This window comes from Ruditapes philippinarum, unplaced genomic scaffold (assembly GCF_026571515.1).
Source record: "Ruditapes philippinarum isolate M1 unplaced genomic scaffold, ASM2657151v2 ctg684_1_1_1_1, whole genome shotgun sequence".
Classification (NCBI taxonomy): Eukaryota; Metazoa; Mollusca; class Bivalvia; order Venerida; family Veneridae; genus Ruditapes; species Ruditapes philippinarum.
The window spans coordinates 77,731-97,943 of NW_026855648.1; the positions used below are offsets into that span (position 1 = coordinate 77,731).

Here is a 20,213-nt window from a genome sequence, read left to right on the forward strand (position 1 = left end):
CTACTTTAACAACAGTTCTGCAGATAACTGATTTTACAGATTTTATTTCCCATAGAAATTTGAAATCTGGCTTATGAGACTAAAATCAGTGCAAAAGAAAAGTCCAGACTAAATTAGTAAAATTATATTATGTCCCGTTATTATCTCCCCTTCCCGGGTGAAACATACATAACAACATTTATATAGTACAATAACTGAGAGACCAGTGAGAAAATCCAACAAAATTTTTCAAACAAGAAAGTCATATAATGATCACCTTTACCATGTTGTATCTAGTTTTTTTGTTGTTGTTTTTTAAAATTCAACAGAACAATTGATACTGTAATGAGAAGTAACTCTGATTGCTCTTCATTTACCACTTGTGAAAAATTATCAATTTCATATTTTCATGATTTTTATTTTCTATGTTGACTATACAGCATTTGAACTGTAAAGCATACTTTTAAACAGTTTACTTTTTATCTTCACATTTACCTACTGATATTATAAAGAGAAAATTTCAGGTGTACTTGTAAACAAGAGCTGTCCGTAAGACAGCGCGCTCGACTTTTTTATTGCTTGCCAATAAAAAAAGTTTTTGCAGTAAAAGGCAATACAAGAATCTCTGTATTTTTAAAGTGAACTAGTTGTTTGATACCCTTGAATATTACAGCAATGTTTATATGACATAATTTATGGTAAAGTGAACAAGTGGATAGGAATGAATTTTTTTAGATTTTTTAAGTTTTTTAGTGCTTGCCTATAATACAAAACATTGACAGTTAAGGGCCATAATTCAAATAAAATCTTTGACAGAATTACCTTCTCCTGGACATGTTTGGGAATCATATTGTAAACAAGTATTCCAACTTTCAAATTAATATCTCAAACAGTTCAGTCAAAAAGTGGACTGGTACTAAAAACTTAACCAAGATTCTAAGTCGATAAAAGGCCTTAATTTTTAAAACAAATCCTTGACAGAGTTACCTTCTCTTGCGTACAGATGGGGGTAATGATGTGAAATAGCATTAAAAGTTTCAAAGCAATATCTCAAAGGGTTAAGGCAATAAGTGGATTTTACCCATATTCAATGTATTTTCTAAGTCAAAAAGGGGCATAATTCTGTCAAAAACCTTGACAGAGTTATGTCCTCTTGTCTGTTGATGAAGGTCGTGATGGTAAACAAGTATGGTCAGTTTCAAAGCAATACCTCCAATGGTTTTGAAATAAAGTGAGGTGGTACAAAAAACTTAACCAAGCTCAATACACTTTCTAAGTCAAAAAAGGGCCATAATTCTGTCAAAAACCTTGACAGAGTTATGTACTCTTGTCTGTAGATGGAGGTTATGATGGTGAACAAGTATGGTAAGTTTCAAAGCCATACTTGTAATACTTCTGAAATAAAGTGGGGTGGTACGAAAAACTTAACCAAGGTGTGACGCCAACGCTAACGCCGACGCCGACGCCGACGCCGGGGCGAGTAGGATAGCTCCCCTTTTCATAGAAAAGTCGAGCTAAAAATTACAGTTTCCATGTCAACTCATTATCTAATCACTGTTTTATGAATTCACCAGGAAATTTTATGTATTTCAGGACATGAAATGATGTTACAAGGTTATTTTAAATTGTTTCACACTGTTTCAGTGTATAACATGTAAAGATATACATGATGTTGAGATATATTCTGTATGGGAATATACCAGTATATTATAATATTATTATTACAGCTTAATTCATCATTTAAATAAAGTTTAAGGCCCATGAGACTTATATCAAATCCATTTTAATCATGATTCCGCATTGCACAAGATTTTCAACATTTCACATTTTTACAATTCTACAGAAATTTAGCTACTCAAGAGGAAGCTGTAGTATCTGCTATAATTAACCTCCAGACTTTCTTTAAGTATTTGTCCAGCTTACATTTTTGGAACTGCATGTCCATTATTAATTTTTAGAAAATATCAAGATTAATATTTAAATTAAGAAAGTCAATAATATATAACCTAGACAGACTACAAGGAAAAGCAGGCCTGGCCTGGCTCTATACTCAGGTGATAAATGATAATCACTTTTGGTTCCTGCAGTAGATTAAGGTTTATCTGTATAGATTGCTAAAACATTGCCAAAATCTAACAAATTTCCTTGTTACGACAAAGTAAACTTTAGAAGACTTTCACTGGGCTAAACCAGGTTATAATAAGGTTAGTTTCATATTGTCAGAGATAATAATTCTATATATAGTTATAAAATATTAATGTTTACATTATATTTTATTTTATTGTTATATCAATCCCACACAGGGCAATTTAAAGAATATCAATAAATGACACAATAATCTAATCTATATTTATTAAATGAATATTTTATAACCATTATGATATAGCTTTCACGACTAACTTAAATAATTAATCAATTTGTTTCAGCCAAACAAAAACATAAAGTAAATTTGCAAATTAATATATTCAAATAAAATTTCACTCGTTCAATATGAAACTGAAAAATCAGCATTTACTTATTATAAATTGATTAAATAAAAAAAACACAAATTTAAAAATGAAAAGAAAATCAACACTAATTTAAAAAGAAATGTTGGCACTCATTTAAAATAAAATTGAAATATGATAATTTAAAGCATCAAGTTTAAATTAAAGAATCATTCCCCTATAGTGTACAACAGCAAACACTTCTTTTCTGAGCAGTTATTATCTGACTGTATTCATTATCTCAATTAAGTCAATTTTCAGACTAGCAAAACAAACTACAATCTGCCCCATAAATCACATCAACAAAACCAAACTCCTTATAATAAATAATACGACCAACCATTAATTATTTAAATCAATTAGTTTGAGTATAATGAAGTTATTCTAGAACAGCAAACATCTGTACAACGTAGAAATGACCGTTGCTACGACAATCTTCTAATTCATCATCTTAATTAAAGGATATTTTGTTCCTTAGAAAACATTTCCAGCTTCTTGCTGTCTTAATTTTTGTCATGTCAATACATGTATATATTCCAGGGGCCAGGGAGACTCTTATCTGTTACTATTGTCTTATGATATAATAAAGAATACTACATTCTTAAATTCTGTAAAGAAAAAGCTACTGATTCTAAATTCATACTTTTTTTCTGATGCCATATATAGAAAGTACATAACACTCCCAATTAAGCAACAAATAATTATTTCAGTAACTGTATCATCAGGGTTTGTTTTCATTATTTAAATGATGATTACAATGAAATGAATAAACATACAACAAACATACAACAAACATGATCATGTTGACCTTTCCTCCATTCTGTCTTTTCTCTAAAATTTTCCTGGTACACATTAAATACATTTCTCATTAAATTTCACTCTTGTATTTGATTAATTCACTTGTGATTTAAATGAGGGAGATAATATCCCACGCTTTCAGACATTCTGTAACATAAATAAAACTAAGTTAGGATTAATACAGGATCAAGTGGTCCCATTATTTCTATAATGAAATCCTGACATTCAGCTACATGTACATTTCCTTTCTATATTACCATATAAAGTTTCCTAAGGGAACAAAAAACATGGAGTAAACAAATTTTGCTTTAAGCATATTCTAAGCAGAGAAAAGCCATTACATTCAATCAGTGATGGAAGGGGTTACAGAAATAATGCTGGAATTAGGCAAAATGTCCCAAGTTAATACAGCATGTCAATTTATCCTTGTATTATATTACTGATTTACTACAATTTATGTTACTACACATGTAATTTGGTGTGTACAACAAAAGCTTACACATGCTGACCGGCCTGAACCTTAATCCTTTTTGGAAGAAAAAAAACCAACCCCAATTATTATCTTCCTGCCAAGTTTCTTTGCATAATGGCTCCTTGATACGTCAACTAATTTGTTCTTAATTAGAAGAAAATCAAACTGCCAATGGGCAATTTTCAAACCCTTTCAATGGGACATCCTTTCTTAAAATTACATGAGTGGGAGCTGGGATAATGAATTAGGGACTGAGCAAGCTATATAAGATTATGCTAGTACTACAAGAGTAGGAATATGGGCAAGTTTAAAATGGTAACATGGATATATAGCAGTGATCATGAAGTAGAATCAAGTATGAAAATCAGATATAAATTCATATACTGTATTGTCTAGATATTCTATCTATAATTTACTAACTATCAGGAAATCCACTTTAGAATCACAGTTATGACTACACTAAATCTTATTATTATGACATTTAAAGCATGTCTAACTCAGCTTCTATAAAACAAATAATCTACAAACATCATTATCCCACATCCATGCAGCCACTTTATGCCATGTAATAACACCCAAAATTTCATAAAAATAAATCAACTTGTATATACTATTGATTTACAAAGCTAAATTTAGCCTATTACTTATTCAAAGTTCTGGAATAATATGAAATATGTAAATTCATCTTTATTTATATCCAACAAATTGAACCATTATAGTGAACTATAAATATAATGCATTGTAGCATATCATCTAAAATCTGTTGCAACATGAAATACGGGGTAACAACAAGATGATATTAATACACATCTTATTTAATGATTATGTATATATTTTCCATGGAAAGTATGTAATATTGTATCTTTAACTGTTCCTCAATCTCATTGAAGAAGTGGCCCCGATAACAATTTGCTTGCACCAGTGACTGTGAAGGGCATAAACAGCTTACTTAAACATTGGTCACTAGGGCTTCCACATAATCCACCTTCAACTTGTTTAAATTTCCAGGATAATATTTAATTTTCCAACTTTCTTTTTTGAAACAGCCCAGTATCCTCATAGTGATGTTCTAAAGAAAATATGGAAGTTCACCAGGTGAGCCCACAGAACAGAACAAGTACAAAGGCTGGTAAATTAAGACTAAATGGATGTGAAGAATGGTTACCCCTTCAGAGGTTTTCTCACTAAATTGGAAAGAGGGCTTTGCCTCTTGATTTTGGGAAAAAACATTGCTAAAATTTGCTAATTTGGGAAGTAAAACAGCTGGTGAAGATAAGAGTTTTGGGAAAGCTGCAACATTTTTAAGAAAATTCAATTGGGAAGAGGCCTTTTATATATGGTGAAAAATCACTGTCATTCACAATTAACTTACATCTTTATAGTAAACTTATCAGCAATGAGAGAGTTAAAGTGTAACAAACTGTAATCTAATACTTACTGGTTATTCAATCAATTTGCAAAATTATCAAAATATTGATGTCAAAATAGAAATGGTGTATGTTTCCTGCAGATTGCAAATTGTCACATGATACAGATTTTATCAGATTTAAAAATGAAAGAAATTATTGACTAAACACAAATTGAACCTATAATTAAATGATTTAAATTACTTGCATTGTTATGAAAGAGCACCTGGTATACTTGGACTCTAGTTGAAGGCTGAGTCAATCATGAATTGTCAAAGGCAATTTAGCATCTAGTTAACTGCACCCAAAGACAAGGTGTATACAATATAAGAACTTTCACATTCTTTACAAATATATTGACTGGAGATATAATTATTCCATTTATAGGAAACAGCATTTTCTCGATTTTATAACATTGATTCCATGTATCAGCTCATTGATGTAATTGCTGTAACTAGCCTACCAGTCTAGACAGAATATTATACAGAATATGATAAATTACAGGGGTTTCTATACAACATGCATACAGCAATTCAATCAAATATCTCCGAAACATCATCTCTATGATAATGTGGTATATTAAAATATCCCACTGGGGATGTACAAATCATTATAACATTTGACCAGGACAATTTGTAGCATATCAATATACATAAGACAGTCTGACAAACTTGCATAAACACTGTCAGCTAACAAGTGGTAGCTATGAACATATGGTTTAAGATGTCCATATGGAAACATATGGTTCAAGATGTCCATTAGAAACATATGGTTTGAGATGTCCATGTGGAAATGTAAGGTTTAAAAATGTCCATATGGAAACATATGGTTTAAAATGTCCACATGGAAACATATGGTTCAAGATGTACGTGTGGAAACATATGGTTTAAGATGTCCACATGGAAACATAAGGTTTAAGATGTCCACAGGGAAACGTAAGGTTTAAGATATCCACAGGGAAACATAAGGTTTAAGATGTCCACAGGGAAACGTAAGGTTTAAGATGTCCACATGGAAACATAAGGTTTAAGATATCCACATGGAAACATAAGGTTTAAGATGTCCACATGGAAACATATGGTTTAAGATGTCCACATGGAAACATATGGTTTAAGATGTCCACATGGAAACATAAGGTTTAAGATGTCCACATGGAAACATACGGTTTAAGATGTCCACATGGAAACATATGGTTTAAGATGTCCATGTGGAAACATATGGTTTGAGATGTCCACGTGAAAACATAAGGTTTAAGATATCCACATGGAAACATAAGGTTTAAGATGTCCACATGGAAACATAAGGTTTAAGATATCCACATGGAAACATAAGGTTTAAGATGTTCACAGGGAAACATAAGGTTTAAGATGTCCACATGGAAACATAAGGTTTAAGATGTCCACATGGAAACGTAAGGTTTAAGATGTTCACATGGAAACATAAGGTTTAAGATATCCACATGGAAACATAAGGTTTAAGATATCCACGAGGAAACATATGGTTTAAGATGTCCACATGGAAACATAAGGTTTAAGATGTCCACATGGAACATAAGGTTTAAGATATCCACATGGAAACATGGTTTAAGATGTCCACATGGAAACATAAGGTTTAAGATATCCACATGGAAACATAAGGTTTAAGATGTCCACATGGAAACATAAGGTTTTAGATGTCCACATGGAAACACATGGTTTAAGATGTCCACATGGAAACATAAGATGTCCACATGGAAACATATGGTTTAAGATGTCCACATGGAAACATATGGTTTAAGATATCCACGTGGAAACATATGGTTTAAGATGTCCACATGGAACATAAGGTTTAAGATATCCACATGGAAACATGGTTTAAGATGTCCACATGGAAACATAAGGTTTTAGATGTCCACATGGAAACATATGGTTTAAGATGTCCACATGGAAACATAAGGTTTTAGATGTCCACATGGAAACACATGGTTTAAGATGTCCACATGGAAACATAAGGTTTAAGATGTCCACATGGGAACATGGTTTAAGATGTCCACATGGAAATGTAAGGTTTAAGATGTCCACATGGAAACATAAGGTTTTAGATGTCCACATGGAAACAAATGGTTTAAGATGTCCACATGGAAACATATGGTTTAAGATATCCACGTGGAAACATATGGTTTAAGATGTCCACATGGAAACATAAGGTTTAAGATGTCCACATGGAAACATAAGGTTTTAGATGTCCACATGGAAACATATGGTATAAGAACTGATGTCCACATGGAAACTGGCATGCAATAATGAAGTCAATAAATATGTATTTTTTTCTAAACCAAAAGCCCTCTTGTACAGGATTTTATTAAAAAGATCATTTTATAAATAATATTCTTTAAGGTTTTGTACTGGTTTTAACTAGTACTATAAAAGATAATACTACTGTGTTTAATGCCCACTGACCATTTATTTTAAACCTTGTATTACTATAATGAAAGTTAATAGCAAGAAAGACATATCTCATTCAAGATGGTAATTGAGTTAAAACATTACAGTAAAATAGCCAAGAACATTATTATTAGAGAGCAGTGGGGGAGGGCGCTCACTGTAGGTAAAGCTTGTGTCATATTACATTAGAAGATTACATGTCATACAAATTTACTTAATGCGGTCATGTTTAGACACTTAAATTACTCCTGATTTGATATATCACATTTATATATAAAATGTCATAGGCTTCAAATATCAGTTTATTTACCTATAACCACACACAACCAGAAGTGTTAATTACATAAAAACATGATTCAATCTTGCATAAAAATAGAAATAGAAACTTCAAAGACTTGATATTTCACAAATGTTTTTACAAATTATAGAACAATGCATGCATTATCATATAGATCAATTAAGGCAATCAGTGAGTGCACTAATGGATTTCAATTAGGCTAAATAAACAATTTACAGTATATATAAAATGTTTTGTTAAAATAAATCTGTTTTTGGAATGAACAAAACATAAAAATTTACTTTCTTTTACAAAGAACTAGAATTATATTAATCTGAAGGGTAAATTATAAAAATACACATTATGTATAGGTTAAAGTTTATTTGTACGTATTTACAAAATTAAATTAGTCAGGCGCGGCACAGCTGTGCGGCCAATTTAATTTTGTGAACACATATTAATAAAACCAGCCACACTAATAAACAGGCCATATATAAAACAGGTCACATATTAATAAACAGGCCATATACTTCCACAATCTATGAAGTAATGAATCAAGAATTTGACATTTGTCCTTCAAGTAAACTTTGACATTGAAAATACATCATTAGTATTTCATACAAGACATCATTTACTTATTATAATCTTGTGTATAGAATTATTTGAAAACCCCATTTTATAATGCATGAAGGTGTTATGGACCAGTCCACAAACTCAAGCTGTGTTTAAGACAAAACATTATAGGTGGCCTTGACCTTTGAGCTAGGGACTGGGCCTTGCACACAACACATTCTCAATTTATGGTAATTATTGTATCATTTTATTTTGAAATCCTATTGTGCATGTTCCAACTTATTGACCTTGCACAAACTATACAATTTTTTGTAATTATTTCTAAAGCCACACCTTTCTAAATAATTTCTGTAAAACATTTTCAGGCACTCATCATTTAGCAGCACAAAAAATGATGACATGACAGCCTAATTCTACAGACTTAAGTCAATCAAAGAGATGTTCATAAAAGCTGAGCTAGTTTCTAGTTAATTATATAATTAGGTGAAGAGAGTTAATTATTTTGCCTTGAGCACAGAAAACATAAAAACAAGCAAAATATTTACAAGAATGTTGAACTTCTGAGAAACATTAATGAGGCCATCAAGATAACAGCTTTGGCAATCATAAAATTTACCCCCTGCAATTGCTTTATAAAATACATAAGCACTTACTACAATTCATTTAATAAAAGCATTTTATATTGACTGCTATGAAATGCTTTTATTACATTTAAAGTCTTAGAATTGTTCCTTTAGTTTGGCCTAAATATTGATTCATCTCTTAAACTGATTGTGTCACTGTGTTAAAACAACTTCTTCAAATAATAGTTTTTCAGTATTTATTGCTTTCTCTATTTCAAACATTTTTGCCCACACAACCCCAACATTTTTGCGCTCAAACAAAAAATGGAAAGGCATTGTAGAATGAAGAAGATACTTTTGTACTTACTGCGGTACTGGAATAAACTTTGCATTGCAAATTGAAAAGACAGATTTGTTATCCTTGTCTTAGTTCTACTACCTCTCTCAAAGTATAAATGAAATACAATCATTGTCATTTATTCTGACAATATACACTCTTTGTATGCTATGAATTTTAAGCTGTCCTTTGTCATTTAAGGGATTTATATAATTAAATAAGATGCTTCAAAAATTCAGCAGCAAACAGGATAGAGTTTGGCAAGAATGCAATAATTGTTTGACTGTGATATTAGCACCATCTTAGCAAGCATTCATTTATCTTGATGGGATTTTTTTAAGTCAAAATGGCACTGTAAAAGACATAAGACTGCTTACCAACTCAAGTGGTGAGGAAATACCTTATATAACCTTCCCTGCATTATTTCATAACCACATACATAAATAAACCATAGACATAACATAGGGTGCACAAGTTCTTGGTTTAAAAACAAAAAAGTTGGACTGTATTAAGTCAGCAGAATTTAAGAAATATAAAAATCAATTAGTACTGTAGACAGATTAATCATCCACATTTTTGTGAAGAAATGCGTGCTAGGTAAATAGTGTCTCTCCCTGTAGAATTATATGTGACTGAGATATAGCAATTTTAGTTTTATACAGAATATATAAAATGTTTATATATTAGAATTGATGCCCACATGGGATATAATATTCTTTAGTCTTATTCCTCAAACAGTTGCAAAGGTCTAAATAAATTAGTAGGGTACTGAATGATGTTATAGGGGACTAAATGAGAATTCATAGAGGACTTACTGGTCACAAAATGACCACTGACATTGATCAATGACCCTTCTAGTCTGCTTTCAGATTATCCTATTTTCCCCAGTCTACATCTGTTTCATTCTAGGCTATCTTATCTAATACATTTTGGTCTGTCATGCCCCTCATGAGAATATATATACAAAAAGTCAGACATCCTTAAATACCAGACATTAAATTTTACAGTGACTTATTAATTCCATTCCTACTATTTGCATATCATTAAAACAAATATTCATTTCCCGAGTAGGTCAACAGGTTGTTAGTTTAGGTACAACATCTTCATTCTACTATGGGAAGTTATATAATAATTTATTCTACATGTCAACAAGAACTTTAATATGAAGAGAAATAAAAAAATTGTCATAACATGAGATGACATGGGTGAAACATTTATGCAATAAAACACAACACTGACAGCCTCAAAGAATAATACTGACCAAACAGTCAGTCCGCTAACATTTAACGGACTGAGGTTTAACCTCAAGTTATGTCCTTTCTATTAAGAAAACATACATGTAGTTATAACATTTAGAGGATGAGAGGCCATAACATTACATGTACATGTAGTTATATACATGTAGTTATAGGAGGGGACATAACTTGAGGGCGTCACTTGTACGTGCTTGTAAGGTGACTGACCACTAGTTGAGTTATCTTCCCACTCATACACTATCAATATCAACAAACAGCACACTATAATCATGAAGGTTTTATATCTATTTTTCCATATTTCACAGTAATATTTTGCAACCCTTGAGACAAAGGCATACTTCACGCTATTATCAAAGGAGTCTATGAATAAAATCCAGCTTAAAATTATCGTATTTATCCTGTGGTTTTCTGTGTGAACACCCGCTGCTGGCTACAGACAATACTAGACAATACAGTTATAACAAGAGTCCTTTCATAAATGTGTGAAACTGATCTTAATGCCTACAAGATAAAATGTTAAGACCAATAATATTTCTTTTGTTACATTATAAAATAACAACACTTTACATTGTAAATCTATAGAGGTAAAGAACAACTTAAAACAAGTGTGACCTACCTGGGAGCCATAAATTACCCACCATATAACATTATACAATGTTGAATAAAAAGATTTTATTTAAAACCTTGGAAATGGCAAAAAAATAAAAATATAGCTGATTAAAAAACAAGCTAAACAAGAAATAAAGTTCTCAGCTTACTGCCTAAAATTCATTATTTGTTAACCATGGATTTAACCCAATTCTGGTACTTTGTATAAACAATAACAATAAATTTTGACTAAATATAAATGAAAATAAAATACTGATTTAGAGTTAAACACTGATTTAAAGTTTTACAATGGTCAACTTTTTCCAATGGTGACTAATTTGTTTTAAAAATGCAATAAATTTTTTATTTGATATTTTTAAGCATTGACAAATGCTAACATAACCTCTGTAGTAACAAAACAATAACCTGACATATATACTTAAATTAGTCATATAATTTATGCTCCCTCACAATAATACATTATATCTCACAACCTTTAAACGCTTTGATATATATATAATAATCTAGTCAAATTTATCTCTTTGTAAAAACATAATGATATTTAATGCATGTACATTACATTGAGAAAAACAATATCATGTTGAAAATGTCACATCCTTCAATTGTCTGTTCTAAAACAATGTTTATTATAAAATGTTAAAGTACATGTTAAAGTTGTTATGTTCTAGTTTGAGCATATGTTTTATAATACCATATATTGTTACCATTACAATATTGTGAATAAAATCACGAATGATGACATTTGATTTTAAACATTTCACAAGGAACATAAAAAATATTATTTTCATTTAATATTCACAAGAAAGACATATTTTAATCTGGGATTTGAACACTTAATTTAACATACAATCAAAATTAAGCAGTCCATGGAAGCCTATTTTCAATATGTTAAACTTAACCCCCCCATCATCACAAATATTACCTAACTCATACAGTCATATTGCATGTATATACAGTTGCCAGAACAGATAATAGTCAGTTTGCATGATTTAGCACCTGCCAGTGCAGAGTGTGGTCAGATTGTATAATTTAGCAGCTGACAGTACAGAATGAGGTCAGGTTGCATGATTTTTAGCAGCTGACAGTACAGAGTGTAGTCAGCTTGCATGATTTAGCAGCTGACAGTACAGATTGTGGTCAGATTGCATGATTTAGCAGCTGACAGTACAGAATGAGGTCAGGTTGCATGATTTAGCAGCTACCAGTACATATTAAAGTCAGAGAGCATGATTTTAGCAGCTGACAGTACAGAGTGTGGTCAGCTTGCATGATTTAGCAGCTGCCAGTGCAGAGTGTGGTCAGATTGTATAATTTAGCAGCTTACAGTACAGAATGAGGTCAGGTTGCATGATTTAGCAGCTGCCAGTACATATTAAAGTCAGAGTGCATGATTTTTAGCAGCTGACTGTACAGAGTGTGGTCAGCTTGCATGATTAAGCAGCTGATAGTACAGAGTGTGCTCAGATTGCATGATTAAGCAGCTGACAGGATAGAATATGGTCAGACTTTATGATTTAGCAGCTGACATTACAGAGTGTGGTCAGATTGAATGATTTAGCAGCTGACAGCATGGATTACAGTGAGATTCCATTATTTAGTAGCTGACAGTATAGAGTAAGGTCGATTGCACAATTTAGCAGCTGACAGTACAGAGAGTATCAGATTTATGATTTAGCAGCTGACAGTACAGATTATAGACAGATTGCATGATTTAGCAGCTGACAGTACAGATTATAGACAGATTGCCTGATTTAGCAGCTGACAGTGTCAGATTGAATGATTAAGCAGCTGACAGCGGTCAGATTGCATGATTTAGCAGCTGACAGTGGTCAGATTGAATGATTTAGCAGCTGACAGTGGTCAGATTGAATAATTTAGCAGCTGACAGTGGTCAGATTGCATGATTTAGCAGCTGACAGTGTCAGATTGAATGATTAAGCAGCTGACAGCGGTCAGATTGCAAGATTTACAGCTGACAGTAGTCAGATTGCATGTTTTTTAGCAGCTGACAGTACAGATTGTGGTCAGATTGCATGATTTAGCAGCTGACAGTACAGATTGTGGTCAGTTTGCATGATTTAGCAGCTGACAGTGGTCAGATTGAATGATTTAGCAGCTGACATTGGTCAGATTGCATGATTTAGCAGCTGACAGCGGTCAGGTTGAATGATTTAGCTGCTGACAGTGGTCAGATTGCATGATTTTTAGTAGCTGACAGTACAGAGTGAGGTCAGATTGCATGATTTAGCAGTTGACAGTACAGTTAGTGTGGACAAATTGCTTTTAACAGTGTGGTCATGAATATGCAAGTATTAGCAATATTTAGGTTTTACAGACCCTTTAATAAGCAGCTGTAAGCTACACATTTTATTTAAAGATGTACTGTCTGACCCAGCTTTAGTGTGTTACTGTGTGTACTTTAATATCTTACTACCATATCATATGCATCAAATTACATTTCATACACTTAAAATGTCATCACCATAAAAATTCAAATGAAAGAAAATATTTTGTCATGGGAAACTATCCCTCTGCATACAGTTACATAAATTCATATGGTGACAAAAACCTTGCAAAACTATCAAAATGTTAAGTATAGATAATAAAGGTTTTTTTTGTTTAAACACAATGCAGTAATTGTCTTTCTTCATTTTTTGTTTGTAAAATATCTAAAGCTTCAATATGCATTTAATTGTAAATCACAGTTTATAAATATTGCCTTGGAAACATTACAGGTTGTGCATTAATTTGTAAGTTTTACATTAATACAAAAGTACTGTTTTCAGTGAATGCTACACAGGCAGTATGTATCACTTGCATTACATAATTATGTAATTTATTAAGGTAATGTAATATTGCTATAAAATTATATTCGACACCTGTTTTACTGGTGCATATTAAAAGAGATACACGAATCAGAATATGTCGTGTAAAGGATTATAATTATTTTTGTTGTGAAATATTTCAAAATTAAGTTGTAACAAATGATTTAAACTACACAAAACACAAACATTTGTAGTATTTTTCTTTAAATGTAGGGGATTTTACTTGTGTTAAAGGCACTATTTTAATAGATTTTAGAACATGTTAAATAATAACCATAGCATCCCAGTGTGCTTTCTATATTATTTCAATCATACTTTTTTGTATCTTCGGTAAAAAAGACCATGTGATATATTGAGAATATGCAGTAGAGATAAACTGTGTGTACTGAAGTTACCTGAAGCCTTGTGAACTTATCTATCTACCTATATAGATCAGTATCAAAATATAATACTTGAGATTCTAACATTACAGAGCACTATACTGGTGGCAGAGGTTAATCATAATAGTTTCCAACCAGGGAAAGTTAGTAACAAACCACAATACAACAGAAAAGTAAAAAAAATGGCATATGACTCTATTACTGGCATCATCAATGCCAGATCTGAGAGTTACTATTATGTAACCTACATTGCTGTGTGTTTTGAACTATGTTCCTATATTAAACCATACTTATATCTGCATTTCTTCACTGAGATAATATTTTGACCTACATGTAGCTTTAAACATTTCACTATCAAACTTTCACACAGTAACATTAGAATTATTTATCATTTACTGACATGAAAAGACTATATGCTGCAGTTATATATAAAAATCTTGCAGTATAACTGCCTTAGATTCATCACTTTAAACGCAACTGTTGCAAAAACAACCTGACAATTAATAACCAGAAAAATAGACACCTGCAGCACCAATTTTCTACTTATATAGTTACTGATCTGTATAACTGTGAATGGCATATACATAATCTGTTTACTTTAAATCTAAACTTAGTGTAGCTGTAACTCTATTTACATTAATCATGGAAAGTGGCGTATCAACCATGAAAATAATGAGCGGGCAAGGCGAGGGATTTTTATTTCGGTCTTTACATTTAGATCTTTATCTGTATGGCCATTATTGTTAGAAGCATTTTTTGCTTGTTATATATCATTACTACTTGATGTATTTTTTTAATTTTGCGACCATTTGTCCTTTCTTTCCGGACGAGTAGTCAAGATATTGCAAAAACTCTAGAGCTGTCAAAATGGTTTAGGGTTAAACACTTTGTTACACAAGATTTGTAAATCATATTTAGTAATGGGAAACATATACATGTATGATATAAAATTTCAAAAAAGTAACTGGAAGAAAACCCTGACATGTATCAGTATCAAAGCTTTACTCACTTTAATTTATGGGAAATTTTCACATCTGAAGCCACTTTAATAAAATGTTCAGTGGTAATAAAGTGCTCTTATAAATCATCAAAATGTGAATAATGTAAAATCAAGTCAACTGCATAACTCATTTTTATAGAATTTATGTAAAATAACATTATAAATAACAAAACAGTAGCAATATATAAAAGAAGGAGCAACCTATTTACATAGCAAACAATGTTTGTAATAAATGATTTAAATTCTTTTCTCATTCTCAATTTTGATAGAAAATATAAGATAAAAAAATTATGTCAGCCATCTGTTGAATATAATTTTTATGAGCCGATTTTTATTATAGGTAAAATTTAAACTCATTCTGTGCAGATTTTCAGTGAAACATTTAGAGCAATATTTGAGAAATAAGCTTTACAAACTTCAATCTAATTAAGTTATCTAATTATTTAATGTAAGCTTTCAATATACCAAATTCTGGGAAACAAATCTGCTGTACAACAGGTTTAAAATATAAAAGAAAATTTCATCCTGGTTAATTTTAACAAAAAATCTTAATCCTCTCTTTAAAGTTCAACAAGATTGAATACACCCCACGTCAGGGAAGATTTCAGGCATCATTAATAGCATCTGTATGTTGTAAAATTTCAAGAAAAAAAAAAATATTATGAAACAGTAGAATTGAGGTGTATCCTGTAATCTCAGAACACTCAAGCTAACTAGATATTAGAGTGGTGGTGTGGCTGCTTTGTTAATTCGTTTGACTAGTATTCTAAGGATTGCTGGCCGCATGGGTTCAAACCTTGTCAGGGGCACACCGCTGTTTCAGTGAGCAATAAACTTTACACTCATTGCTAAGTACTGGTTGGTTCCATGAACAGATTTTAGAGATTTTCAATTCTAACACAATCAAACTAAAATAAATTCATATAAACTAACCTAACTAGATATATAAACAGTTCTTACTTACCATGAATACAATGGTAGTCAGCTTTTATATAGTTGGATCTGTCACGTATTTTACAATTGGCCTCTAGTTCTGTTGATGAAGCAAACAACCAACCACACTGAGTCGTATGTGAACACTCTCTGTATATCTCAACTAACGCAGAATCATTCATGGGTACCAGACAGTCTCCTGGCTCATGTCTGCAGCACAAGTTTTTATTCAAGCACATTTGTGTTTTAGGGCAGTATGAGGTATAAGGTTTGGCTCCGTAACTTACTCCGTGCATGGCAATTTTCTCCTCTGAGGAACATTCGATGGAATAGAGGTTTGAATGGCAGTGGTCCGGGCTGTAACATGCATACTTATGTCGAGTCATAGATGCGTAAGGGTCTGCCAAAACTGAAACATTCAAGAAATACAATGTCATGTTAAAAGTTATATTAACAAGGTGGTTTTCTGAATCACATTCATGACCAGGCTTCCATTAGTGGAAATCAGAGAGTCATTTACTTCTGATTTCACCTTGTTACTTCCAAACATAACCCTCTTCCTTCTTTACCTATATAATGGACCTTTCCGGTGTTTACAGTTTTATGTAAATTGGCTAACTTGTTATCCAATCGCTACACTGAGATAATACAAAGTCACTGGTTGACCTGGTTTGCACGAAAGAGCACGTGCTTATGTTTGTGATACTGTTTGTGAGCAGTTGACCTAGCAATGAATGGAAAAGGTGTGGCTAAATGTTCCGCTACGAAAAACCGGAAAGGTCCATGTGACTTCCAGTGTTAGATTAATGGAAGCCCAGTCAGCCGTGACAACAATTTATTTCTTCATTACAATAAGGTACTTGGTGACTCAATATGTTAAAACAGTCATTTTATATAATATCTACCTTAGTATGTAAACAAAACAGAATAAAACATAAGTTAACTTTACATAAAAAAATATAATGAAACATTGTAGGTCACATTAAGTTGTAACAAATGCAATTTTTTTGTGACTTCAATGACCTTGTACAAATTTCTTTTTGCAAATATATATTTATATAATATATAATATATTTTTGTATATTGTTAATGCTACCAGATTCCCAAATTATGAGTGTATTTTAAACTCACATATCTCTTCAATATATGTTTTATTTCATAATTACTTTTTTTACCGAGAGTAAAGGAATAAAGTATTAAGACACACAGTTTCAAATTCTAGTGCCAACATGTGGGAGCATATCTAAGTATATGTGACCACTAAAAGATGAAAGTAAATTTACTGTCAGATCAATGAAGTGTTACATGTAGGTTATATAACACAAAACACAACACACTTGCATGCTATAAATGGCAGTTGTACATTAATGACCAGTGTAATTTTGTTCTCAAGTTACAATTCCTAAAAGGGAAAAAGTTTCTGTTACTAATAAATATGTGCCTGACTGATTGCATACTTGTTTTTATCCATCAGTCTGGGTGTAAGAATGATTAATAATATCAAAATATAATACAGGGTTCTCATTAGGACTTCACAACATGGAGTCCATGGACTCCCAAGCCTGAAAAAGTTGGAGTCCAAAAGCTCGTCGCAATTAATATGTTTACAGATTAGTCATTTTATGCTGACAATAGCATTGCTGATATTTTGAATCTTCAAGAGACTTTAAAAGTTTATAGTAATTCAAAACAAACTCTGAACTACATAGTATAAGTATTGTTTTGTTGTTAATATTTATTATATGAAACAATAAAATTATAATGCATCAACTTCACTTTTATACCAAATCAAATTTTATTCTGGTAAAAAAGTTCCACTCTTAAGACCAAAAGTTTATATTTGTAAAAAAAACAAAAAAAAACAAAACGTTAATGTATATAGGCAGCGTTTAGCAGAATGAATAGGAAAATCGTGTACAGCTTCACACAGTGCGTAAGAGATTCATCCGATCGACAATTATTTTAGCAAATATCTTCCAAAGGGGGCAAATTGAAGATCGATATTTAAGATTTAATATTGATTAAATAACAAAGGAACAATTCATTCACATATTTAGCTTGGAAACTGAGAATTTTTGTGCCCTTTGCGAAATTTGAGGGTTTCTAGCTAACGTGAAATCGCCGATGTTCGGGATCAATTTTCGGATAGAATCTAAAAATCAAAGAAAAGCGTATGTGTATTTTGGTTTGTTGTCTTGGCATTTCGGCACGCTATCTATCTTAAATTCTTAATACTCTTATAGAACTTTTTGCAAGAATGAAACTAAAGCAAAGTTGTGCCTAGAGAATGCCGAAAATATTCGACAATAATTCAAAATTACACTCATTTGTAATGTGAGAAAACAGTTTTAAAACTTGCGGCGTAAATAGTCAATAGTTAATTCTTTTGTCGGTAAAATTTGCTAATTTCCAATCAACTGTTGATCAAAGATAAAAAATTATCACCTCGTGTTATATCTGGTAATTACGTGTAAAGTGCGTGTATACATTAGTCTGATCTCTATCTTGTGATAATGATCGAAAGCGTTATCGCTGATTGGATAATCGCTTCACTGGTCGATGTGCATAGGACCGCCTACCTTTAGACTGACACGCGCTGACGTATTTGTGTATTTTATGGTTGTAAACAATCGGTTATGTTTATGCGTCCCCAGGCAAAATTAAGCTTACGCGGAATCCTTGCTCTGAAATATTTGCGTCCAGCTGTAATAAACATGCATACCGGGACGCCGAAATAAGCGTCCACGAGAACCCTGTAATAAATGACCTATTTACTTGATTTAAACTTAAAGTATTTTTTAGATTCAGCTCTTTATCACTTGAAACAAATAATCTTTTAGACTTTTTTTCAATGGTATCTTATTTATTTTATAGAAGACAACCTCTAAAGTATTATACAATGTGAATGGAATGCCATTTAATTCTACTGACTTTGACTTTTAGATAACCAAGGACCTCTCCTTTGGGGATTATCAGATGGTAAAATATCTGCTAAATGTCCCTACATAGTGAGTTTGACATATCCCTTCCTATTTCTTGTATTTAGTGCTAATACAAAAGCATTGCTATGACAGGCAAAAGTAATAGATGGAAACGGAAAAATGTGGCTCATTTTCACCACACTACACTAGGGGTGGGATCCAAATTTTAAAATACCTGGTTCATAAATGACCAAAAAGGCTACTATGTTCATTACATACATCTTTTAAATTTTGTATCAACCACAATTAACCTTGTTTTAGCATTTATAATTAATTTAATTAGCATACCTGTTACACCTGTGACTGTAAACTTACCTGTATGAAGTAAAATTAAATACACAAACTTTCTAGTTTGCTGCATCCTTCCTGATGATTTCAGTGTAAATTCCGGAGAATCCATTAAAAAATTTCATCAGTATCATAAATGTTGACAAGTATAAATTCGAGATCAAAATTCCGTTAGTTGCGACATTTTTTTTTCTATTTTTTTTTAAATATTTTCTTTTTCTTGCTCAAAAGAACTGCTTCTGAAAACTTAGCACTTAGAAAGTTATGAAAATAAATCCCATATATCGAATCTTTAAATATCTAATAGCAAACTATTGTACCACACGACTTTTTCATTCATATTCATGTCAAAGTTGATTCATTTCTTTCGTTCGACTTTTCCTCCATTGCTATCGGTGACGCTGTGATAATGGCACGTCGTAAAATTAGTTTACATTTATTGAGGCCCGTACATGCGTTCCTCCTAAATTATATTAGATGCCAGTTTGAACAGTATAATTATCAGTCACAAAATAATAACACATCCATTGATGCAAAACTAAATTGTTCTTTTTAATAAAAATTAAAACGAAATCTAGCTTAGAAAGCTATTAAAGTCGGTACTCTGCAAATAAATCAGTCCTACTT

The 20,213-nt window shown here is 31.8% G+C and overlaps 1 protein-coding gene across 1 annotated transcript in view; it reads right to left on the reverse strand.

Annotated features, from left to right (window-relative positions):
* LOC132744005 (uncharacterized) overlaps positions 1 to 19,999 on the reverse strand; it is a 37,146-nt gene extending 17,147 nt beyond the window's left edge. The window contains exons 1-2 of the mRNA XM_060732605.1: positions 19,614 to 19,999; positions 16,349 to 16,726 (exon numbers count right to left, since the gene is read on the reverse strand). Coding sequence (XP_060588588.1) covers positions 16,349 to 16,726; positions 19,614 to 19,698 — 463 coding nt within the window. The 5' untranslated portion in view covers positions 19,699 to 19,999. The remainder of the gene's footprint in view (positions 1 to 16,348; positions 16,727 to 19,613) is intronic.
* Positions 20,000 to 20,213: the final 214 nt, after the last annotated feature.